Consider the following 25,497-nt stretch of genomic DNA (forward strand, 5'->3'; position numbering starts at 1 on the left):
TCCGCGACGCGAATGAGATGTGTCACTCAGTGTTTTGATTTGCATCACAACTGTCTTATATACTGTAGCATCAATCTTCACTTTGGAATCAAGAGATTGAGCGTTACCCATGGCGTGACAACAATCTGGAGTGTGTGTAATTTCAGACATTATTGACATGCTAGCAAAGGCACAAAAAGTTTTGATTTTCATCACAACTCTTATATAGCATCAGTGTTCACTTTGGAATCTGTGCCAACCAGGATAGAAAACGCCAGTGAGCCATCCCCAATGTGATCATTACACTAGTGGTCAATTCTGTAAACCAATGAACTTACAATCTTAAGTAAAAAATATACGTACAAAAGAAGAGGTTACAGAAAGGTATTTGTGCAAGTTGTTGAAATCCTTTAATTTTGAGGCTTCCTTCTTATCATGGTGTGTCCACGTGAATGGCCAACATCCTCTTACGATTGATTTTCCAGCAAATACCAGTTACAAATACCAGTGTAAAACAATTCAGTCACCACTGTTAGTGTCACAAGATTGAATAACTATGACCTCTGATGGGTTCATTAGAATCCTTTATTCAGATTATAGTGTTTTCACAAAAGAGGACATGATGTATTGCATGAGGATTTCTGGTTAAATCACAAATATGCTTTGGACCCTGTTCTTTGGGGGGGCAGCGTAAACAGGCAGAGTTACTTTTTCTATTGACCAGCCTTTACACATTTTTCTCTCCCAAGATATGCACAACAAACTTGCCGAACGAATAAAAACATGTCTGAATAGTTTCAGATCAAACGGTCAGCTAGATGTCAACACAGATTGACCAACTCAGACTTATATCAACCCCAATATAGGCTATTATCAAGAACACCACAATTTGCATTTAGACATACATAGTTTATAATATAAAACTTAAATTATCCTTCCATATTTTTGTTGAACAAAGAATTTACTTTTAAAAAGGAGAAAGTATAAAAAAGGAGAAGGTATACATTATGTAAAATTAGGAATAACATAGACACACATGTAGTGCAAGAAAAGCATTACATTGGTCAGAAGCCACAGAAGTCTTACATTCAAAATGAGAGTGCAAAGGATCTTCAAAAATGACACAATTCGTTGCAGATTCAGAAACAAAATGCCTCAACAACATTTAAAGTTCACCTGACCATTCTCAAGATAGGCTCTCCCTGCATATGATCCAGAGATTAGCCACTGCAGCCAATTTACTCACCTACCCTGCTCTAGAGTAGTCCTGTTTATTCTATAATGTCACTGAAACACTGATGTATTTCTTAACATGCAACAAATGGTGTGATTTTGTCAAATCGCTGTTGTTCCCTTTAAGACAAACACACACACACACACACGCACACACACACACACACACACACACACACAAACATACACAGACGCTCAGACACACACACACACACACACACACACACACACACACACACACAAATATTAAGTTTAGCCTCCTGCAGTCAGTGCAAAGAGCATACGATGATGTGGTCATCTTTGTCACGCCTCAAGACTCTTCCTTCTCCACATTCTGTTTCTTGGATCCCTGGGGAGAAGAAAGATACATAAAATACATGTGTAAATATATGACAAATAAAGCAAACACACAGATGAACAAAAAAAAACTACTACTACTACTACTACAGGACTAAGGTGTATCGCTACTGATTAAAGTGCTTTAAATGGAAGAACTAAAACTTCTAGAATGAACGCTGTACCTTAGCAACCCCCGCGTTTCGCTGGCTTCTGCGTCCCTCTGACCTTCCTCTGAATGGATGGCTGCAAATTCAGACATAACAAGTCACTAGGTGCTTCTCAACATGCCTCCTCGATCCTCGATGCTCGATCCTCGAGGGGCGTTCCCACTGATCTATAACTAACACTGGATAGACTATCCCATTGTTTTCGCCCCATCATTCTTTATGTAGACCAGTGAGGATCGAGGCCCGAGGAGCGAGGGAGGACGTATAAAAGCCCACATGAGAGGCACCCACTGAAGTGAAAGTAAATCCTAAAGGACAGCCATAAGGAAACACAAGAGGCCACCCAAAATCAGAGCCTCCATGTGAGGGTTGTCTTAACATCCGCCATAGTAAAACAGTTTTACACATCAGAAGGTAAGAAAATACTTCCAATGACTTTCTGAACAGGTCAAGGTAATAGTGATATCAGTAATCATTATTAAGAACATGTGGCTCAATCTTAATTGAGCCACATGTTAGCTGTATGCCACAATTCAGAATCAATAGACTACTACACTGACCACCTAAAAGCTTCTGTTTCAGTAACTTCTGATTACAATTAATGTTTACCCTGGAGCTGTTGTGGGGCTGACTGTGGGGCTGTAGTTTGCAGGCGAGCCGCCATGGCCGTCCCCTCCTCCACGGTGAAGCTTGTTCTTCCCCTGCAGGTCGGAGTTGGTGTTCTTCCCATGGGGGAGCAGGCCGGCGTGGGGAGAGGCTTTCCAGGGCTCCCTTGGAGACGCCCCTGTCCTGGACCATCCTAGCGAGGCCTGGCCCAGGAGGTCCTCTTCTGGGTCCGCTGTAGACAGTAGACAGTTGACAGTACAGTGTACCGTATCTTCAGTACTGTAGTGTGATGGGTGCTGTTGGGTCTCACAGCCACCCACAGTAACTTGAGTTAAATCTGTTAAACCATGTTACTGTGGCTAACATGGACAAACTGTCCCAGTGTTATTAGACTACTAATGCTGGAGGTCATCCGGTCAGTGGCCAAATTATATTCAAAGATAAGAAGCTCTGTTGGATACACAAAGACTGCCACTGCCTCATCTGCGCTCTAGTGATGGGTCACTTAAATGACACGAAAAGAAATGATAAAGGTCTGAATTCTTCATTAAGACCCGCTGGAGACATAGTATTCAGCATATGTATAGTAGGTCTCACGTTGAAGTAGTAAACATTTCTGGTCTCCACTTCTAGGTGGGAGTCACTTAAATGACACTTCTGTGGTAAAACGAGTAGGGGATATCTTGACATTGCTAGCATACGAATGCTGAGAGCGCTCACCTTGGTGTCGTAGCCTCCGTTGGCGCTCAGGTGAGTTCCTTGCCGCTTCTCTGGGTGGAAACAGAGGCTTCTGTGCAGACACTTTTTCCGCTGGATAAGCTGTTTGTGGTCGGAAGTCACATTTATCCTGGTAGAAAATACAAAAAACATGTATTTTGAGCAGCTAAAAAAAAAATTCCCTGTGTCTAGCTATTCCCGAAAACAAAATACTTCCATGGAACTTGAGACTTGTTACACTGTGAAAGGATCCTTTGCATTAAGACATATAGCTGTATATCAATAGCATGATTATAGAGGTAACTAAAACCATCATTGAACGATTTGTTATAACAAAAGCATTTAAACAAAACCAGTAAGTCAGGTGCCAAACAATGGACTGATAATGACGTGCATGAAGCATTCACAGCTCTTGAGAAATGTCTCATCAAAATGTAAAGTGGATAAGACACCTGGCAAATAAATACAGGTCAGTAGAATAGTTCCCATTCCACCTGCTCATTACCTGGTGGTGAAAGACAACGCTTTCCTCCAGTGTGACGCCACAGAACTCGCATGGAATGAGCACGTCGCCCTCTAGGGGACTGGAGGGTGGACTGCAGTAGAGTGGGGAGACTGAGCGAGGGAGGGTGGGAGGACTCGGAGGGCATGCGGGCATGTTCAACAGGCCGCTTCCAACCTGGCCTGTGCTGCTCTCGTAGGGGAGAGACTGGGGCTGCTTGCTGAAAGACGCAATAGCTGAAGCAGGGCTGCAACCCGTCTGTGAAAAGGGACAAACACATCAGGGATATAATAGTGATAGAGCAAATGGGACATTAATAGATGATTAATAAAGGGTTGTAAGGTTTGCAACTATACATCTATCATTTAGATTCCTGATACTATGGCACACTGACAAGAAGGTGTTAACTTGATCATTTAGATTTAGACTGATTACGTTTCATAGACCATATGCACATCTGTCTTCCATTAACGACATCAAGAAGATTTCAAAACTGTTTGGCCTATTGCACAATTTGAACTCGAATTTCCCCTTGGGGATCAATAAAGTATCTATCTATCTATCAAATAAAGACCTGTGAAGAGCTGTGAAGGTAAATTAATGTAAATGATACCAGCACATAAAAAGCCATACAACCAGTTATTTAAAAACATTTCCTTGCAAGTCTGTGGACAATAGCCATTCGGTGGAACAACAAAAGTCCAGCTAAAAGGAAGGAAGTGGGAGGAGGGTGGGCTTACAGTAAGCGGTAGCCTGCAACAAAACTGCCTGGATACATTCCCTACATACACAGAACCAACTCAAAACAAGGGAGGTAACTGGAGTCCAGTTTCCATGCTCTGTTCATGACCTGTCGGTGTTCACTACGCCTCAGCCACTCATCTGACTCTGGGTCAGTGGTCATGAAACTATGGCAACAAGGACATTTAACAGTCCAGCCAAAATCCAAAACTCCACTAGCCAATTCCACTAGGTACCAAAAAATGCATCAGGAGCGCGGCATTGTCTTTTGCTTTCAGAATCGTTTGCTATCAATTGGCACAAAAAAATGGCAAAATTGCCACAGACAAAATAGACTGGGAAAGGACAAATGTGTTTAATATCTTTGAGTGTGTGGGTGTGCAACCTGTAGGTATGCGGGGAGGTGGTGGAAAGTAGAATCTGACCTGGTGAAGAATGAGGTCCTCTTCTGGAAACAGCTCCTCACAGAACTCACAGGGAAGCATGATCTCTGAGAAGGGACATCCAGAGAAGTACAATCAGCACCAACACAGAGAGGCAATTTACCAAGTCAGATTACATGCAGTACCCGTAATTTCCCGACTATTAGCCGCGGCTTATACATTGATTTTGCTAAATTTCTTCTGCTATGCGGTTAATACAGGGGGGCAGTTAATATGGTGTTAATATGGTTTTGTTTCTTTTAACTTGCACAAAACACTGCCCTGTGGCTTATACACAATGCGGCTTATATGGGGGAAATTACTGTAATAGGATTAGTGCCTAAACAACATGAACACATCAGAGGACACAAGGGATGGACCAAGCTGACCTGATGGGCTGTGGTTTGCAGGTCCTCTAGGGGGTGCGATGTTACAGTAGTTGTTGTTGGCTGGTGCCTGGAGGCTGCTGTGGACAGGGGTCCTGCCGAACTGGTGGTCCCACACGTCTGTCCACACACCCTCCTGGCCATCCATGTCCTCCAGACTGAGGGCCAGCAGGTAGTCCAGGCTGGAGGTGTCATCGCTAGGAAACGGGCCCGGGGGCCACAGCAGACTGTTGTTGTTGTGCCCCAACTCTGCTTCCTGCTCCAGCACTGAAAGAGAGATTTGCACGTGTTTACACCACTTCCCAGTCTAAACTGATCCAAAAAGAGTTTGAGTTTGCCAGCTTTAGGCCCTCAGTATAAATCTTCACTTCTACTCTGCACTTCAGCAAGGATCATTTCTGTACCTGAAATCAAAAATGTTCTATTATACATTTTTATTTCAACATCTGAATTCCGATACACAGGATTTAGGCCCGCAGTATAAATCTACTCTGCACTTCAGCAAGGAACATTTCTCTACCTGAAATAAAAATTTTTTGATGCTCTGTTATATATACATTTTTATTTCAAAATCTTAAACAGCCTAGCCCACATCTGAACTCCGACACAGGAATAGAGTCTGGCAAGGCCCAACTAGAGGAACAGGTGTATAAGCCAGATGAACCAGAACTAAAAGACTTTATGTGACACATTTTGTTCATGCAGCTTTCCACTAATTAAGCAGTTTTGAAGGGAGATGCTAGTAACTGACACAGCTATATAACCGTCTACTACAGTCACTTGCTGTTAACTCACAGCGGCTGAATTCGTTGTTCCTGGGCGCAGTGTTCCTCCTGCCTCTCGTCCCCACTGTCCCTCGGGTGCTGTTGTGCAGTCTGCCCTCTATTGGCCGAGGTGGCGCTCTGCAGTCCGTTGAGCCGGCATTGTTGTTGTTGTGGAGCCGCTCCTGGGCCCTCAGAAGATTGTGGATGGAGTGGGCCTCGAACCAGGCGCCGGGCGACTGGGGCTCTGCTGCCCAGATGGAGCTGCTCCTCTCCTGGGGAGGGGTGAGGCTCCCGCACAGGGCCGGGTGGATGTCACGCTCCCGCAGCATCACGTTGCACTTGCACACAGGGCAGGGCTCGGTGCGGGTGCCACAGTAGTCCTCATGATCCCCGGCCTGGACAAAGGCCAACTCTAGGTTGCAGTACTGACATGGGATCATGCGCTGGGGGCACTCTGAAGTCTATAGGAGACACAACAATGAGCAAGCTCCATTATCATCATTATCATACAATTTGCAATACACACCGACATGAATACACTGGTGTACACACCTATGGCTAATTTCATTGTTGCGCACACCATGCATACAACAAAACTGACACAAACAAATGTTCCATGTATTCCTTTTCCATTTGAAACAAAGTAAGTTCAAACACCTGTGCCAGTCAAGCAAATTTGTCTCATTTTACTGACATTCGTTTTAATATAATAGCAAATACATTTTCAATTGAATCATGTGACTGTCTTCACCATGTGGGTATTAAAATAATAGCAATTAAGACACACACCTGATGGGTCTCCATCAGTCTCTTCTCCACCTTTAACCCACACTTGCACTGCACCTAAGTAATTGAGAGACATCAGAAAAGAAAACTCAGAAAAGATATGCAGGAACTATTAGTAACAGGCCTTGCTTTGACCTGTGTCAATGTTAATTCAAGTGCTTCTTGTGTGAAGAAAAAGTTGTATGGGCAACAAGTGGGTTGTCTCACAACTTTTCGTTAAGATCAAACTAACACAGCATATAACCACTAAGGGACTACTGAGCATTTTAACAGCAAAATCAAAGTAACATTTACCAAATCTAGGTGTTGATCATACCTGGTTTACCTGGTTTAAGGTTACCTTCTATTATAAAATATACCAACTACTTTATTAATTTAGTTCATTTAGTCAGGTTTATCACCAAATCATAACCTTGCAATGCCCCTCTGGCCTGATGTACAGTATACCTCCAAGCTCACTGTAGCACTGAGGGTCGTACCTGTGCATGCTCCTGATCTCTGTGCTGCTGCAGATCTGCCCGTGGGACAGGCTCCTGGCACACATCACAAAGGGCAATATTTCTGCGACAGTGCATCTCATGAGTGGTAAAGTTAGCTTCTGGTATATCATGCTTGCTGCAGGGAGGTGAAAATATGCACAGAGAGATTAGACTGACAACGAGAAAAACGAGAAAGGGCTGGCCGGCGATGATATAACTATGATAGCTAGACCTGAATCGAAACTGCAATTAAAATGTGTTATGCTAGAGAAAAATTGTTTTGAGCTCCTGTATCACTTAAGTATAGGCCAATGACTGCTTACCAGTTTCCGCAAAACTGTGTGTTTTCCTCTGCCATTTCCAGCGAGATCTGCGTAAAAAGCAACAAAAACAAACGAGAGAACGCGTTCCCGAGATTGTCAGAAACCACTGTTGTTATGCTGCTCAGTGTTTACAGTGTATCTTCATAAACAACAAACTAACCTAAACTCTATTCCTAAGACAGTTTGGAAGGACATTGGAATTGTTATCCAGTTGAGTCATGGTGTTATCTCATATGCCCTCTCCACATTTCACATTGATCTGAAACAGTTTGTTTCATTCCAGATGACCAGTTCAACTTCTAGACAAACGCAATTTTAATCTGCTGTAACGTTAACGTGCAACTGGTTCTAGCTAGGTACCGGGCATTTAGAGGCTTACAGTGTAGATTATAGATTGAATTGATTCGCCAAACTTGTATCTTCTAAGGCGAAGTAAGGTGGCGATACTAACAGCTAATGTTACAAAACTATCTACAACCGACTACGGGTATGCAATGACAACCTATGCGAACACCTACCTTGTGCTACACTGGCTATGCTATCTAGCCTGCAACCAGTTGTTTGTCCAAGCTTAAAGTAGAAGCAGAAAAGAAGACCCATAGAAGGTTTTTCCAGACATCTAGTTTTACTTGTTGATGTTCATTCGAGAAAATTAGTTTTAAACATGCTAGCAAGAGGCTGGCAAGGAAGCTAACGTAAAGTGAACCCAGGAAATACTTTAGCCTAGTACCTTTTGCTAGCTAGCCTATTAGCTTAAATTCTTAAATTCTTTACTCAGTCGTTAACACCACTTGCTTATCACCTTGTTGATATCATCAAGCCAACGCCTGGGCAGTTATTTTCCACTGATCAGTCTTGTTGCCCTCCACGTTTTCAGTATTACTTAAACGATCTAGGTTAGTTATGATGGACCGCTATGTAGGTCAAGACATTCATCCACATCGTCTGGAATGACGGCTGGTCGTGCTGCTGTTGTGTTCAAGAGCTGGTCGGAAATCCCGAAATCGGAAGCGGCGCTCGTGCAGTGCAGACCAAACATCTGAGACTGGCTGAACTCTGCTTCAGGTTTCACTTCTCCCTACTTTGGAATTCGGTCTGGTGGTAGCTATAGGCTAAGCGACTTTAAAAAAAAAAATAAAAAAAAAGGTTAACGTGCTTTCAGGATTGCTCAATAAGCTTATAGGCTACTACCAGTTTTGTTAAAGATTGTAAAGATTGCAAAAAAAAAAAAAAAAAGTTGCATTTGTGCACGGTTTAGAAATATAGTAGGCCTAAGGTAACTAATGGTAAATCTTCTGGGAGCAGTTTCGATCTGGGTTAACATAGCCTACCTGCAGGTTTAATCATATGCCCACTTGAATTTATTGTCTATAGAAATGGCCTACTGCCAAGGCCCCAGACAAAATTAAGCATCTGGACGTAACACAAGTTGTAGCCTAGGTAGGTGTTTTGTTTAGGAATAGTTAAGAGTTAGAAATGGTGCTTTAAATAGCATCTATTTGACAATAATTGTAGCAAATGGCAAAACAACAACAAAGAAAAAGACATTTTAGAGTTGTTGCGTGGGTTTAGAGGAGAAACAATGAACAAGAATAATGAAACACTTTTCGGTGTATTATATATATTTTTTTTTATTGAAATCATAGTGCTTTTTTCCTGGTGGTACCATTAGTAGCCTCAGAAACTACTGTTTTTGATTGTGATTTTTTGGGCTGCCTCAACCTTGTAGTCTGAGACACCTGTGAAATACATAATGTTAAAAGCACAGTTCATCAAAATCTTATTAAATATCTAAAATAAAACCCCACATTAAACAATAATTCATGAACTTATATATTCTTGAGCAGGAATCATTGTCTCACCCTGGCCGAGAGCCTTGCCATTGGATGACAGGCGCCAGTATCTGCGGTCAGACTGACGGGCCTGCTCCCCATTCACAGAGCTCAGGAAAGGACCCCACAAGCTGGACTCCTTCTCAAACCTTGACAGAGAACAGTAATAACTCCTCATTATAGGGAAATGAAACGCTTCCAGGTAGCATATTAGCCAAATACAGATTTGTTTCCCATAGTATGAATGATATTTTCTTTCATTTGGATTTGGAATGTACATTGAGATTGTGAGAATGTGTAATATGAATTTCTCTGTCCATAGAGCCTTATCTCTCTAGTTATGTATTTTGATCGGAAGTTTTCATTTATAAGGAGAAGATAGCCTTCTCCTTATAAATGAAAACTTCTTTATTAGTAGGTCTGCATTGGTTTGTCAGTTGCATGCATTATCAAAACAAATGGAAGACATACGTGAAGCTAGCCTGATTTCCCTGAAGAAGTGTCAGTGCCTCAAGGAGAGATGAGCCCTTGGGAACATCCACAGAATACGAAGTGGCCACGTTATCAGACTTAACCACCTCCACCTGCAGATGTATTTTGGTCTGGCTTGGGAGCACTATCACAGGAGAGGTAACATCTAGAACCAAAGTATCTGGAAAATCAAAACAGGTTTTTAAGAATTTATTATAATCCTATACTGAATATAAATAGTATAATTGAAGAAAAATGACCCCCTTCCCTTCTCAAGAACGGCAATATTCATACATAGCTCTTATGATGGGTCTTGTTATTGTTGATGGAGTTACAGTATACACCACAATCAAAGTTCATTCCTATTTCACATTTGCGTAATTCAACACAAGTATTTCCTACCATCCTCATTCCTGCATTCCTTGCCCGTAAGACTGAGGTAGGAGCGCAGGTGCAGGGCCGGTAGAGTCTGGGACATGCCCATGGGGTTGTCGTACGTGCCCTTCCTGATATCCTCTCTCAGGGCCTCCATAGAGGCAGCACACGTCTGCACGTCGCTGCCCATAGCCAGCAGGGCCTGAAGTGGATAGAGGAGAAGAAGCCGTTTATAAACATACTTCAGTGAGGCCAGGCAGGCACATACCAAAGCAGAGAAGAATAATTTACATTTTAATATCATATTTTCTCTTCTTCTCTTTTATTTATTTTCACAAATAAGTGTTACTAATAAACATGTTATCTATCTTATTATATTACAAGAGCATGCTGTTGAAAAGATCACGGTCAGAAGACGTTGAGACAATAATCCTGAATACATAAGGAAGCACTATTCTTTCTAGAACTACTATACACTTTTCATTTCCAACCCTCAAGACTGGCGATATTGATATTCAGCCATCATATCTGCAGCAGACAGAGGTAGATCACACTACAACTACCCAACCCATTCATACACAAATATAACATCATTGAGAGCACTACTCTCAGTGTTAGTTTAAGTGAGTTTGGGATGCATATATTGTGACTTCAGCTACATCAGCTCTGACCTGCACAGCCAGTCCTGTACTGAACTCATTGCCCAAATGTCCATCGGCTCTCTCAGAGCTCAGCAGCCTCTGTTTGATGGTGGCCAGGGCTTTCTCCAGCTGAGTGGCATCCGCCACATGGGAGCCGGTATTCTTCAGGCACTGCAGGGCCATCCCAGCCATGGCATATGTGTCTATCAAATGCACCAGAGTCATGGAGCAAGTGAGTCTTGTGTGGCTCAGCATATAGAATATATATTCATAAGCATAAGAATATATTATATTCATAAGCATATGAATTAAATTAATGATAAATAATGAAGAATGAATTATGGGAAAGTGCATGTCATGTAGTAATTGTAAGTGTAGTTCCAAGTGGCTCCAGTTGGAAAATAAGAGTTCCAGGTCATGTTAACATCAGTGCTGTGGGATCATAAGGTGATGTTACTTACCAACGCAAAGAGAGTCCCCATGCTTGATGAGTCCACGCTCCACGGCATGTATGAGCTTGTTGCTTACGTGTGGGTTCACGCGGACTCCACTCAAACACAAGGTCAGTATGCCAAGAGAATACTGGTAGTAATTGGTCAGTGGTCTCTGGCTGACTGTAAGTTTAGCAAAGTGTTACGCAATGCCAAAATACAAAATGTACAACAGGACAGAACAAGTAACAGAATACGTTCAAATGATGAAATACTCTTACATGCAATATGTTCCTTCTCATTTTCCATCTGTTTCTTGAGATGTGTGAGGAGAGGTTCGCTCTTCCCATTGACACTGAATGTAAGACTGTTGAGATCGTGGCAGGAGGATTTCAAAGCCAGCATGTAAAGAGCGAGGCGACCCAATACTGCCTGACCCTTGTTGAGAGAGCTACAAAGAACCAGAAATACAACACTGAGGATACTGCCATGGATATGATGCTGACATACAACAGTAAAAAGATCAGCGACTCCTACACAAGCTGGAGAATTGAATAGGGAGCTAATAACAATCACAATTTCTCAAGGGGTTTGAAAGACACTATGAGCATCACGATGGGCCACCTCTGAATGTCATCGTGAAGTTTGGTCTTGAGGTTGTTCAGATGCTCAGTCTCCTTGTTGAGGTTATGAGTTGTGGAGAGACGCAGAGCCAGATGCACGCTGGGATTGGGAAGACTGTCTTTGTCCTCCAAGGAACGAAGCAGCTGCTTATTCAGGGAGAGTAAAAGCTTGTCATGGTCCTGTGCTGTGGGGTTAGTAGAGAAAAAAAGACAGATATTGCACACACATGAAAACACAAACAATGAAAGAGTTCTCAAGAAAAATCTAGTGTGAGTTCTGCTATAGTAACATGTTTTTTATTACAATTACACCAGGAACATGGGCAACTGAAATAGTAAATGTTGAAACTTAAAATAACAAATTTCAGTAAGAGCATCTTTATGTTCATTTGGAAGACCCTAATCACACATACAGTTTAACTCAACACCACTCTGCCCTTGCCATTTCCTCTGCTGCCTCAGCGTTCACCCAGTTCACCCATTAACCTCAGTGACCTCATAAAACAGCAGGATTTCAAGAAACTGAAAGATGTCACTAACACACCTGACAGGACAAAGTACAGAATAAACTGCCGTTTTCCATACCCTTATGCATGCAATGATGTAAGCATTTGTAGTGTTATAACAAGCAAGTCATAACATTGTTTTAGCATGGAATTAGTAATTGTTTTGATTTTTGAACTCTTTGAAGAGTTTCTCTAAAATAGGCCTAATTACTTTAACTCATCTTTATGTTTACTGTCTTGTCCTCCATGTAACAAAACCCACATTGGCACGGACAGACTATGCATTCACCAGGAGCATTCAGGTTGGTTGTGCTGATCACACTGTTATCACACAGAGTTGTAGCCTACGAATGTTGCAACAATCTGAATGCTGCTGAAATTCTGTGCATCCCCCCACTATCACGGTTCTGGTAGAGCCAAAGCACACAAGGCAATAGCATCAGAGTGAAATGCCCACGATTACACAACAATTATCTCGCTTTGAAAATAAGTCTAAAAAACTTCAAAATAACTTGATAATTACCACATGGTTTGGCAGTTGCCAGAACAACCAGAGCACTCAAAATGCAGAAAATCACATTCATAGTTGACCTACATGAGGAGAGGTGCGTTAGAACATGTATAAAGTCATTTTAAAACAAGGTTACCGTTTATGCTACAATCAGGCTCAACATGGTCGTAGGCTATCATGTATAATTGTCATTTAATCGCATTAATCATTTGTATCCATATATTCACCATTAACAATACATCAAGTGAGTATTGCATACCTACTCCTTTCAGGTTCGACCACACTTCGTCACAGCCACAGCACACTGACAAAATTGTTGACTCTCATCTTGTGCATGGCTCAGTTGAATCACGTGACGTTTTTAGTGGGAGGGAATAAACGGAGTTAGTAAAATCCATTTTAGGTGAATCTACTAAAAAAAAAATCGATTTTGTGGACTTAAAATAGCAAACTATTTGACTTAGCCTGTAGGTCTCAACCTGAACTTGGTAGAACGTTGAAGTGATGAACATCGGTTATTGCTTGGACATGATTGGAGTTATTGATTATTTTTAGTAGCCTGATCTTAATTCCAGGCCGACTAGGACTAGGCCCATTTCTAACCCTTTATAGAGTTTAGATGGTTATGCTATGGTTAAAGTACTTGACATACAAACTAAAGCAATACAATAGCCTAATAATTTAGTAGGGAACAAATTCAAAAAGTTGGTCAGACTATAGAGAAAATTGCAATAAAATAGTGTATTTCTTGAAGTAGGCTAACTGACAACTTAAATTTAATGACCGCAATAAAATTGCTAAATGAGTGCCTTGAAATTTGACATTATCATAACCTTAACTGGGGGCGGTGCGCATAAACTACACATTCCAGAATGTTCTACATTGATCTAGAAATGTGACAAGGCTATTCACGAGGACTTGAAAACGCCATTTCTATGCTTTGGCGCAAACTAAGAGTATGGGGTTTATAACTCTTTGATTGGTAACATTGTAACAAATATGTTACTGTTGCATGAAGTTCTGTGGAAGTAGTGGCTACACCATGGGCTACACTGACAGCTGCATCCTATGGCTGCATCCCATACAGATAAACAAATCGACAAGGGGGCGGGACAATAATGCAAGCTAACTGTAATGTAGCACATGTTTTTGTATGGCATACAGTCACCGGTTAGGATTATTGAGCTCGTTTGATTTATAGTAACATCTAGTCAGTTTTAAATGATTCTCCGTGTGCTGTTCTGCACTAGACTAAATGGAATGGAATAGAATGCGATGAGAAACCAACTCGCTAGCAGGCCACTAGCGAGCTAGTAAGCTAATGCTGTTCATCTTACTTGGTTATTTTAACAGTTTGTTAGTTTGTCAACCAGCAAACTTTGCTTCGTGATTTTTGTGTGGTGGAACCTCATTTAATGTCCAAATCGACGAAACCGCAACTTTTAAAGGTATGGTGTGAGCTGTTAATGTGTGTCACGCTGACGACTTCTTTTAGTAATCTATGCAACGCGAGCTAGCTTGATTGTTGCTAACTAGGAGGTAGATAGTTAAGTTAACGCTACTTAGCCTACACTAAATCAACTATAACCAAACTGAAATACTGTGCTATTGTTGGTTTACAGTCTGTTGCCAAAAGGCATGTGCTGTCATGTATTGATAACGACAGTTGCCATTATGAGTTACACGTAGCTAAAAAATAAATAATATAATAATCAAGTTTTTAATCGTTCTCTCTTGCATCTTAAAGTTGTGGGCTAACTTGATACATCAACATCAACTAGGACCACTAGCTCTGTATCTAGGCACAGGGGTCTTACAGGCGACCCACGTGAATATTATTGTTTTATTGCGGCCCTATCAATTAAACGTACGCCTAATTTGTAAGGGAAATTGGGTTGCTACTGCCATGACCTGGAGTGAAATCACTGCAGCTGTATGCTGGAGGACATCAGTGTGGTTAACCACAATGCCTGCCACTGCCACGAAACCACTTCATAAAACATAGTCAACACACAGTAGGGCTATTCAAAAGTATGAGGTAATGTCAACTGCATGTTTCCTCCCTAGGATTGCCACAAATCATTGTTTGCTTGAGGAGATATAAACTCATCCTTCGTAGCCTAACTAGGCTACGTGAAGATGCATCATCCCAGCCCGGCGAGCAGCGAGCTGGGGTTCTTCCCTCCACCCTTCTCTCCTCACCGCCATATTCCTGAGTTGATTGCCTCAAAAGATTCGACCAGTGCAACATGCCACTTTTCAGGGGCAGACTCCAGGAGAAATACGTGAGCCTCTGCATCCCATTGCAGACAATTATAGTCTATAGACTGTTCAAATGGCATGATGTTAACTGTCATGATGATGTTAACTGTCATGATGATGTTATGCAGTATAAATAACTAGCAACAGGATTGCACACAATGATTGTGAAATATGATAAGGCAATTTTTTTAATTTTGAGAGGAATGTAACCTTGCTTTGCCTTATGTTATGCCTGCAGGAGCTGGGAGAGGCGTTGCTTGAGAAAACATAGAAGGAGAACAGACGACGAGTGAGTCAGTTGACCCAAATGTGTTTGCATGTTGATTTATTGAGATGTGCATTTTAGCACATTTATGATCGATCCTTTACATACCCTGCAGCCATGCAGATTATTTGTCTAAGCACATAGGCCTTCAGATGCAAGCCTGTTTTATTCCCCCTCTTAAGACCGTTTTCTATAAACTGGGTGCCATACTCTGAGCTGACGAGGTGGAAAACTCCTGCTTCAGAAAGTAATAGTCCAATCATGTATTGGTTCTATCTGTGCACTTACTGTAACACAGGTGATCTCATCAATTAGCTGCTCTACCTAGCTGAAGAGTTGTGCTAATTACTATCAGCTGGTTTAAGTGAGTGGTTGGCACAAATATGTGGTAGGACTTTTACTTTCTGAAGCTGGACTTTTCCACCTCTGCTGTGCTGATGCAGTGGGAAGGTGGTTGTTATTGTTGCAATGGTTCTTCTGAATGAATCTTCACATCACCGTGTGTGTCTCTTTGGTCCGGATCTTCCCAGAGCTTGCAGTCCCAAAAGAAGGCGGCTGACAGGGGAGGAGCTCGCGGAGGATCCAAAGTCTCACTGGTCTCTGCACTGCTCTGCTGCGGCAGCATCGGCCTCCGTGGACGCTACCCCAGCGCTGCCCCAACCCGACCCGAGGGGCCAGCATGTGGACCTGGCCGCCCCCAGCGTCCCCTCTCCTCTCCTTCCTGCTGCGGACGTGGACGGGTCCTGCATGGAGGTGGAGGCAGCACAGAGGAGACTGCAGGAGATTGAGGAAAGGTCAGGAATGATGGACAGACACCCAATCATCAATCATTGTTTGCATTTTGTCCATACTGACTATGGTCATGACTATGATGTTACAGCAAATGTCGTGATACATTGTTGAATGGATGTCCACTTCTCCTGAAGATAATATAATTTAATTTGCCAATGTTAACACGAACCTATTTGAGGGGGTCAAAGAGAATAAAGAGAGGGAATTTTACTTGAAGTTTTGTGAATACGGTGACTGGTGAGGTCAAAGGTGTTGTGACTTATCCAACTGGATTCTGTCAATTCGATTTACTGTCTGTTGCTGAATCCAATGGAACAGTCTGAGACTTCTATGAACCCAGTGGATGTTAGTTTGGCAGGCTAACAAGAACTACAGTGTGTAGTGTGAGTCAGGCTAACAAGTGAGGCTTAGTGAGTCAGGCTAACAAGAACTACAGTGTGTGGTGTGTAAGGAGAAGAAATATACCAAACATGTCACATTCATCCATGATCGGCCCATGCCATCCAGTGACCACGTTTTCTCTGTTGTGCAGAATCACGTTAGAGGATGACGTTGACGAAGAGGACCTGGATGTGGAGCCGGCCCAGCGGCGGCCTGTGCTGGTCCTGTCCGACAGCTTAAAAGCGGGGCTGCAGCGCGGCATCGGAGACATTCTGCCCCACAACGTGGCCGAGTCTGTGTGAGTGTAACGTCCACGGTTTCCCTTCTGTCCTTCTAAACAGGGAGCCTGAGTGGAAGTTTACTTGGTGGGCAGCTAATCGATCCTTCCACTGGCACCTACTCCTTGTAACAGAAAACCATGGGTGTAACCTGTGCCAACACCATAATCCACAGCCTGTTTTTACCAAGGACAACCACCTAGTGCTGTTATGAGCGGGATCCCGTTTGTGTCCTCTTGTTGGAGCAACAGGGATCAAAGATCGAGTCACTTCTCTTCAGAGGTGTAAAAGTCCGGCTTCAGAAAGTAATCGTTTTTGTTCCAACAATTCACCTAATCATCTGATTCTAATGACCACAATTATTAGTGCACAGGTAGAACCAATACATGGCAGGATTTTTACTTTCTGAAGCTGGACTTTTACATCTCTGCTTCTCTTGTGGTCAACATAGGTCAATAACATACATAATACGAAGATGCCACATATGAAATATTATCATATCTCTCTCTCTCTCTCTCTCTCTGTATCTAAGTAGGAGTCATTCTTGCATGCAGTTGGTGGTGTGGCGCCCCCCAGAGGATGCGGTGGCCCGCCGGCTGAAGGACTCCCTCCAGCGGCAGCGCAAACAGCAGCAGCAGTTTGCCAGCAGGCAGTCCACCAGCACAGCGGGCAGCACCGGAGCCCCGGCCACTCCGCCGCCGCCGCCGCCGCCGCAGGCGCACCTCAGAGACTTCGGCGAGGGGGCCCTGAGACCAGGCTACGGCTCGTCAGCGGCCCAGGAGTCTGGGGAGGAGGACATGGAGCTGTAGGGAGGCACGACTGGGCCTCCGCCACCATTTTGTGTGTCGGACCCGGATGGCGTGCCACCATTTTGTACGTCACTGATTGCTCTGATGTCTAGAGCATAGGGCTATATGCGGAAGTGTTGGCTGTGTGTATTCACTTAGGGAGTTATTACTTGCCAAAAAAGAAACGCCATTATCTATGGTTTTGGAATTGCACTATGGTTAATTGAAAGATGGTTGTGGTAGTGTCACAATATGCAGATGAGAAACAGCTTCGGTGCTACAGGGACCACAGCGAAGGACTATCTGTTTTGGAAAGTTTATTGCCATGTACTGCTTTGTATTTTTCAGTTATTCAGTATAAATCACACCAGTGATAGTACAAGTATAAATCAAGTCTTGTTTTGTTACTTAAAGCTGAGCAAAAGCGTAATGGAAAAGTACTGTTCCAACAGTTAAATAATTCTTCCCCAGCCAAAATATTACTTGGGTAAGAATATCGGTGCAATACCACGTTTGGTGAGAAATGTAATTTCAGTTGCTGTTTGCCATTTCTTTTCTCTGTCTAAGCTTGGATGGCTTTAAAAGAGAACAGCTATTTACAGATATGTACTAGCACATATCTGTTAACATGTTTAGCTGTCCTTTCAAAAAGACATTTCCAGTGTAATTTTCTTGTCCTCAGAGGGGGGAGTAAATGTTGGTCTCTAAAATTAGAGCACAACTTGGACCCAGATCCGACAGTGGATTGTCTCTAGGATTTCAGTACATAAAAGTGCATGGCCATACTTTCTGCCTTATGAAATAAAGCATGGCATCTACAATTATATTTGGGTTGTAGATAGTTGTTTTCTATGTACAAGTTTATTGCTTTTATCATAGTAAGTCTTTAATGTTTGTGTGATTTTTTAAAATAAAATAATTATGGCTCAACATATTTATGACAGTGACTTTATTTATGAAAAAGTACATTGCATTGTGCTATAAGCATACATTTAAGAAAGAAACACTGATTTAGCAGCTTGTGTTGTGTTGATTCATATTTGTAAAAAAAAAAAAAAAAGTTAAAACTAATCCAACTACGTGTGAGACAGGATACATAAGGTCACCATGACCTGAGCTAAGTCACCTGACTGCTGATCACAGACTTTTCTGTCAGGGCGTGGAGATACACCACTCTCTTCCCTCAACCTTTAGTCCAGCTGTAAAACTTCATCACAGCCCCAAGTGCTGAGGAAGACATTTGAGAGAAACCATCAGGACATTCCCCTTTCAGCAAGGTTACTGTAACCCCGTTACACGTGCTGAGTGTTGCCACTTGAAATGTTCTGACCTCTCCTATGCCATTTTTAAAGGATTTTGTAACACTGTGATGTATGTAACTTACAGGGGAGCTACACCAGGCATGTGACTGAAATGCTCCGTTTGCGACGCATAAAATCCATTTGAGAAGACTGGTGTATTTTTTCCCGAATGTACAGGAAGCTATCCCGTCTGGTGTAACTACTTCCACTGATTACAGTGGAAGCTAATTGTTGTAGCATACGCAATGCGATTGGAACACTTCAGTTATATTCCCTGTTACAATGTTTGTAAGCTAGCCACCCTGGTTTAAGGGAGCCATTTTATACAAAGGGCATTTTTGGACAAAAAATAACATACATTTACGCAGGAAGACATGGTATGTATGTAATGAAATCTACATGTCTAATGTTATATCAGTTTCCTTCACTAGATACTGTCCTTATTTCGGCGTTTTACAAGGCCGACTGCTTTCCTGGGTAGCTGGAATCTGAGGACACAGATGAAACGACCTTAAATGACCTTAAATGACCTTGCTTAGATTTCTCCTGCATTTAAACATGACAGATAACGGACAGCTGCACAACGTAAAGGAAGTGAGTAAGAGAGTGTCTGCTAAATGTAATGTAACTAGATGCACCGCATAGCGGTACACAATATGACCGCCGCTCAGTTCTGCACATTCTCTCCAAAACGAATTACGCTCGTCAACTTTCCTGTATGGCTGGGATTATACTTGTAAGCATATGCGCCCGTGTGCGACCTGCTGTGTCCGGTGTACAGACTCGCTGCAGCATTACGCACCCTACTGGAGGTCTTCACTAGGGGGAGAATAGTAACATCAGATGTGGATGTGGCCATGTGCCATTGTTTACTCTCATGATTGCCCCCAGCTTCGATGTCGATAATGCATCTTGCAGTCACCTTTTTTTGTAGTGATCGCCCCCTACTTTCTTATCAGTATTGCATCTCGCGGACGCGTCATGTTCGCTTGCGACGACGTGCACGACCGACGCACCAAACGACCGCAAAATACGCGAGGCAGTCATGATACGAACACGAACGCGTTGTCTGCAGCAAGTCTAAACCTGCCTTATCTCCGATTTGTGCAATATACTGTATGTATATCTCCTACTCTTGCAGCTCATGTGTATATGAGTGTGCATGTGTGAGTTTGCTTGTATAAAGATGTGTGTGTGTCTGTCTGTGTGTGTGAATGTGCATGTGTGCGCATGTGTGTGTGTGTGTGTGTGTGGAATACATGGAAGTGTGTTTATCTGTGCGTGTGAATCTGTTGATGTGTGTGTGCGAACTTAGTTACTTTTTAAACTGAGCCCCCTGCCGGCTCAACATAAAAATGCCAATCGGTTTTGCCAATAGCCTACTCACTATATTGGAATTTAACAGTTACGCCATTTTAACAGTAACGTCAGAACGTATAGAAGACATCACAACCTGCAAAAAGTAATTTCAGGGAGGTATCTAAAAAATACTTTAACCTACTGAGATACTGAAATACAGATGAATAGCCTATGTTTGTTCAATAATGTCTAGTCAGTATACCAAATAAGAGAGGCCTATAGATAGAAACTGTGGTAATAAAATATGAAGATTTTGGTAGTTTGGGCTTTTCGTGTATCCTTCTACTGTAGCCATTTAGCCATCTACTATAGGCCTGAATTATATGCCAATGAAATTACACTTGTTAAACTCACCTCAATAAATATTTTACAATCATTTAATGGGCAATGCTAAAGTTACTGTTACAAACCAGCGGCAGAGTTGGCGGTCCAACGGCGGTAACCACCAGTGGCCCGCTGGAGTTTTGCTCATCAGTTCTCTGGCTGTCCACCGGCGGCTCAGAAGCGGCTCCAGATAAAGGGCCACCCTTTTGCCGCTTACTACCCACCAGCTTCTAATTGGCCTTATTTATGGCCATAATAATGAAAATGATGCACTAAAATAGCAATAATACATTATAACACTTTCCATTTGCCCTCAATCAGAACAATTTACAATTATTTACAGGACTTACCAAAGTTACCAAATTTACTAAGGTGAAGACAGTGCCTGCTGATGAGAAACCTATAAATGTATTCTGTAATTTAATAATCCAATATAAAAACATTTATCCTCAGCAACTATAACACAGACTCACCACACATAGTATTAGGTTCAATACATTTTGTTTATTTATTTATTTTACTTGCTTTTGTTTATTTATTTTACATGCTCATTTACATGCTTTATTTATTGTACATGCTTAAACAATTTATTAAAATATTTTTTAATAATGATATATGTAACACACTCTTCAGATGTAAGGAAAGTAAAGATGCAAAGAAGTTGTGACAGACATTCATGGCTTGTTTCTCCCTTGATATTGGTGCCAGACTAATGAAAATGCAGTTCTACCTTGCTGGGGTGTTACTGGCAGCGTTGTGAGCGAATTTGACAGAGGTGTAGGTCTGATTGGTAAACTCTGTAGAACAGATTAGAAATGAAAAGGCGTATTTAGTGAGATGATACTGCAATGGCAGGGTTCATAAAAAAAAAATTGAGCTGAATTTACTACCTTTTCACTACCATCAACATGTTTTCTACTACAAAAGCAAAAGGTGAAGAGTAATGTAATGCAATACCTTTCCGAAACACAATAACACATTTAAGAACAACGGGGATTTAACAATGGACAAAGCTACTGACATTTGAACAGGGGTGTGTAGGCTGTCAATAGGCACTGTATTTACCGGCATGGCTGGAGTTGATGAAGCTTGCTGGGTGGTGGTGCTGGCAAAGGTGTAGTGGTCTGACTGGCAAACTCTGTTGAACAGATTGGATATGAAAAGACGTGTTTAGTGAGATGATTACTGATGGTATGACACCTGGCACGCTAACTAGCGCCTAAAGTACAAACACTTCTAAAGGATATTTCCACTTAATTTTCAGACAAACCAAGCAAGGGACCACATGTACAGACTCTATAAATACTAACCATGATGTCAGTTTTTTATTCAAATAACTTGAAAGAGATCGTCAGGTATAAATGCACCATGCTAGTGGCCAGTTCATTCATTCACATGCTGTTACATGCTAACTGGCGCCTAGAGTACAAACACTACTAAAGGATATTTTCACTTAATTTTCAGACAAACCAAGCTAGGGACCACATGTACAGACTCTATAAATACTAACCATGAGGTCCGTTTTTTATTTAAATTACTTGAAAGAGATCGTCAGGTATAAATGCACCATGCCAGTTCATTAATTCAGATGCTGTTACATGCTAACTAGCGCCTAAAGTAAACACTTCTAAAGGATATTTCCACTTAATTTTCGGGCAAACCAAGCTAGGGACCACATGTACAGACTCTATAAATACATTTTGGAAACAGGTGTTGGCTAGAATTACGCTTTACATACAGTTTTTAAAATGAAAATAGTAGAGATATAGAGAAGAGATGTTTTACTTACCTAGTCCTAAGCCTGCTACTGGTGGTTTGAGTACTGACATTGTAGGCTATTCGCATCTGCTTGGATGAGTTTGCTTGATTATGTTTCTAAACGTAAAGACATTTAACAACTTCTTTATCAGTCAGACGGTTACACAGTTACGTGCAAGACCAACAAGTCACGTAAGAGATGAAATCGTTTAGCTTACTGCAAGTAGTGTGAAACTAGCGACAGTAAAGAAAATTCCAATATGGCCGCCATTCGGAACTGAGAAATCACAACTCCATCTTCTTCGTTTGTCTTCTTCTCTCTGATCCGATCTATCATTCACTGAGCAGCGCCAGCGCCACACACCAGTGGCAGCAGGCTGCAGTGTTTGAATGTGGTTGCATTAGTTCTGCTTTTGACGTTCTCATATAAAATCGTAATAAATACATAATTGTTTTATTTGGTAAGCACAGGGTAGCCACGGGGGTGCCAGTGACACAGCTACATGGGGCCATGGGGCCATTCTAGGCTTCAGTGTAGAGCAGCCACGTTGAGGGACCATTCACTAAATGCACACATAAATACATTTATTATAGCCCCCCATGGATGAAAGTCCACAAAACTTGGCATACTCCCAGAGGGTGTCAGGTTAATCATACACATGAAATTTGGTGCAGTTCATAGCATCTCATCTGAAGATAGGGGCAATTAAAGCAATATTACATTACATTTTCAATTTTTACCATGGGGGTGCAATTCACAAATGACTGGTTATAAGCTAAGTTGATCCGAGCTCTTGAGACCAACATACCATAAAAAATGTGTCATCCTCGGTGCCACGGTTCAGGTAGTTATGTAGGAAAAACTGCAATTTTTGGGCTTCGGGCGGGGCCAGCGCGGGGGGGGAGTGACCCCCGGGGACGAAACGAAATTTTTCCGTAAAAGTCTACTGGGGCTACATGCCCACCAAGTTTCATGTGCCCCGGTGTTACGGTGTCCCGGGAATCGTTGACCAAAAATTCAGAACCGATGACGGAAAAAAAAAAAAAAAAAAAAAAAAAACTTTGACAACAACTATATGACCGCTTCGCTAGCTATGCTAGCGGCGGTCATAATAATAATGAAGTAAGTAAAATGTATTCCTAAAGCACATTTATACACAGCTTATACTGGCTACGAGCCCGTTGCCAAGCAAGGTTTTGTCAGTATCATGAGTTTGTGTTGTAGTGCTGTAAAAAATCCATTAAACAGACCAAAGTACGTCAACACATCTATATGTTATCTAAAGACAGCCAGGGACAAACAAACACAGATTTTTAAAATCGATTTGCACATCTTAAATGGCCTGGCCCATGTCTGAATTCAGGCACAATGCCCGCAAAACTTCTGCCACATACCGTTTCCAGGTAGGAGCCCGTCAGCTCGGTGGGTCCAGCCGCCCGGCTCTCGGAGTGCAGGTGCCGGATGCGGCTCTGCAGGTGGCGGAGCAGCTTGTAGGAGGCCAGGTCCTGAGAGCGGAGGGCAGTCGGGGGGTGTGGGGGCGCCGGGGACGAACGTGTGGCCGAGGACGTGTGGTCAAAGTCACCCTATTATTAGAAGTAGAACACAAAGTTCACACTACTCAGAAATGAGCATTTATAAGCATTGAAATTCCTTGTGCTCAAGTGTCCATTCAACTTAAAGAATAAATTAATTCAAAAGAAAAATAGATAGATACTATTAAAAGAAAATATGGAGAGAGAAGGAGGGAAAAAAGTGCCTAATTGCCATCATATGGGGATTTCCAAGAACGGTTCAGCAACCTGATAACTTGCGGAACTGTTGCTGAACCTACAGAGGGCCATACATAATTACACATTAATCGAACTCAGTGACAGTGAAGATTATTGGTTATTGCTGCCCCCTCTTCTTTTTAATGAGAAAACCAACAGAGAGTGAGAAAGCATGCTTTCATCAAACCCTCATTAGTTCATAGACCACACAGACACTTTTTAATGGTCAAAAAATCACTAATGCGTCACAAACAAGCTTATCCAATAGATCCACCGGATCGTTGGTCTAATTGGTTGAAGGACTATCCAAGCGTACGGAGTCATTTGAACGATGCCCATTGATCACGCCTCTTGTGGAGTAGAAGTAAAGCGCAGACTCCCCACACTAATGTTCAATGTTAAAAGATTGAGCTTAGCATGGTGATAGCCAGACTAGAGTGTACCATGGTGAGCTGCCTCATCTCCTCCTCCAGACGCTGAAGCTTCTTCTCCTGGTCTGAGCGCACTCTTGGAGTTCTTCTGCACCAGTGCGTGATCACAGAACAGAGAAATCAGACAAAGGCAAATGCTGGCTCTCACTGTATAATTATGACATCGTCACCTTCCTAAAATAATAACATAAATCATTTTTTGACATTTGTTTTTTTAACTAATTCATCAATCATCAAGTATTGGTTAACCTTTTTGTGTTTTCTGAAAAACCTATTTCAGGAAGGTGACAACATTATAGTTTACAATTCTACCCTAAAACAGGTCATGTAGAATAGTTGTACATATTAGTGGAAAACAAAAGCCACTCTAAGATATAGTAGCCTAGAGAAGGTTAGGAACTCAAACAATCTAACAGGGAATCCAGAGAGAGAAAAAGCTCAGAGACTCCTCTAAATATCAACAGTTATTATTATTAACTGAAAAATAATCTAAATACCTACTAAAGAGAGGTTAATTAAATTAGTGAGTTAAACTACCCTAGTACGCTACATACCGACTAGTGTAAACATCTAAAAACCTAAATACCACAGCGGTTACCTTCTCTTGAGCAAATCTGCTTTGCATCTGTAGGTAGCAATAATTTCATCAACAGGAAACAATTACAGAGTTACACAATATACTCAACAATGCAGGCCTCGATATAGCGCTGCTGAATAAGAACAAGACTTAAGAAGGATATTAATTTCCGCAAATTTCATAATGGCATTTATTATATATATAAAGGTATAAGGGCTGGGACACAAAAAACAAAGGCCAACATCAGAGAACTAATTGGAGATAAATGCTGACTATTGTGGACTCATGTCTAGCACAGGTGTGATGCAAGGCATTCTTTGGTGTTACTCTTATTTTGGCTATGGGATGTGCATTTGTACGTATGGATACAGTTTTAT

General features: G+C 42.0%; 4 protein-coding genes across 7 annotated transcripts in view; 1 reads left to right on the forward strand and 3 right to left on the reverse strand.

Moving 5' to 3' along the window:
- Positions 1 to 550: 550 nt before the first annotated feature.
- On the reverse strand, positions 551 to 8,515 carry trafd1 (TRAF-type zinc finger domain containing 1). 2 transcript variants are annotated; one of them, XM_062542725.1, is made up of 12 exons: positions 8,247 to 8,515; positions 7,445 to 7,491; positions 7,122 to 7,257; positions 6,646 to 6,699; positions 5,888 to 6,317; positions 5,096 to 5,359; positions 4,710 to 4,774; positions 3,547 to 3,801; positions 3,045 to 3,171; positions 2,328 to 2,556; positions 1,734 to 1,794; positions 551 to 1,561 (listed from the first exon to the last, which is right to left on the reverse strand). In XM_062542725.1, the coding sequence occupies exons 2-12, from the start codon at positions 7,477 to 7,479 to the stop codon at positions 1,523 to 1,525; spliced, it is 1,695 nt and encodes a 564-aa protein (XP_062398709.1). In that variant the 5' UTR covers positions 7,480 to 7,491; positions 8,247 to 8,515; the 3' UTR covers positions 551 to 1,522. The 2 variants fall into 2 exon arrangements, with proteins under 2 accessions (XP_062398709.1, XP_062398710.1); XM_062542726.1 differs by lacking the exon at positions 8,247 to 8,515 and adding an exon at positions 7,963 to 8,211.
- A 533-nt stretch (positions 8,516 to 9,048) lies between these two features.
- Positions 9,049 to 13,178, reverse strand: tcn2 (transcobalamin II). Of its 2 annotated transcripts, none has more exons than XM_062542727.1 (10): positions 13,094 to 13,178; positions 12,847 to 12,914; positions 11,819 to 12,002; positions 11,476 to 11,645; positions 11,225 to 11,377; positions 10,794 to 10,966; positions 10,150 to 10,324; positions 9,748 to 9,928; positions 9,307 to 9,425; positions 9,049 to 9,183 (listed from the first exon to the last, which is right to left on the reverse strand). In XM_062542727.1, exons 2-10 carry the CDS (start codon positions 12,905 to 12,907, stop codon positions 9,122 to 9,124), a joined length of 1,278 nt encoding a protein of 425 aa, XP_062398711.1. In that variant the 5' UTR covers positions 12,908 to 12,914; positions 13,094 to 13,178; the 3' UTR covers positions 9,049 to 9,121. The 2 variants fall into 2 exon arrangements, with proteins under 2 accessions (XP_062398711.1, XP_062398712.1); XM_062542728.1 differs by having other exon boundaries at positions 9,107 to 9,183; positions 13,098 to 13,166.
- Positions 13,179 to 13,870: 692 nt separating this feature from the next.
- ccdc117 (coiled-coil domain containing 117) lies at positions 13,871 to 18,534 on the forward strand. Of its 2 annotated transcripts, none has more exons than XM_062542729.1 (6): positions 13,871 to 14,282; positions 14,902 to 15,119; positions 15,335 to 15,385; positions 15,892 to 16,155; positions 16,686 to 16,832; positions 17,345 to 18,534. In XM_062542729.1, exons 2-6 carry the CDS (start codon positions 14,974 to 14,976, stop codon positions 17,619 to 17,621), a joined length of 885 nt encoding a protein of 294 aa, XP_062398713.1. In that variant the 5' UTR covers positions 13,871 to 14,282; positions 14,902 to 14,973; the 3' UTR covers positions 17,622 to 18,534. The 2 variants fall into 2 exon arrangements, with proteins under 2 accessions (XP_062398713.1, XP_062398714.1); XM_062542730.1 differs by having other exon boundaries at positions 13,877 to 14,282; positions 17,348 to 18,534.
- A 70-nt stretch (positions 18,535 to 18,604) lies between these two features.
- The window catches only part of si:ch211-102c2.8 (trichohyalin), a 20,862-nt gene continuing 13,969 nt past the window's right edge, over positions 18,605 to 25,497 (reverse strand). The window contains exons 25-27 of the mRNA XM_062543865.1: positions 24,556 to 24,631; positions 23,738 to 23,926; positions 18,605 to 19,389 (exon numbers count right to left, since the gene is read on the reverse strand). Coding sequence (XP_062399849.1) covers positions 19,342 to 19,389; positions 23,738 to 23,926; positions 24,556 to 24,631 — 313 coding nt within the window. The 3' untranslated portion in view covers positions 18,605 to 19,341. The remainder of the gene's footprint in view (positions 19,390 to 23,737; positions 23,927 to 24,555; positions 24,632 to 25,497) is intronic.

This window comes from Sardina pilchardus, chromosome 8, assembly GCF_963854185.1.
Source record: "Sardina pilchardus chromosome 8, fSarPil1.1, whole genome shotgun sequence".
Taxonomy (NCBI): Eukaryota; Metazoa; Chordata; class Actinopteri; order Clupeiformes; family Clupeidae; genus Sardina; species Sardina pilchardus.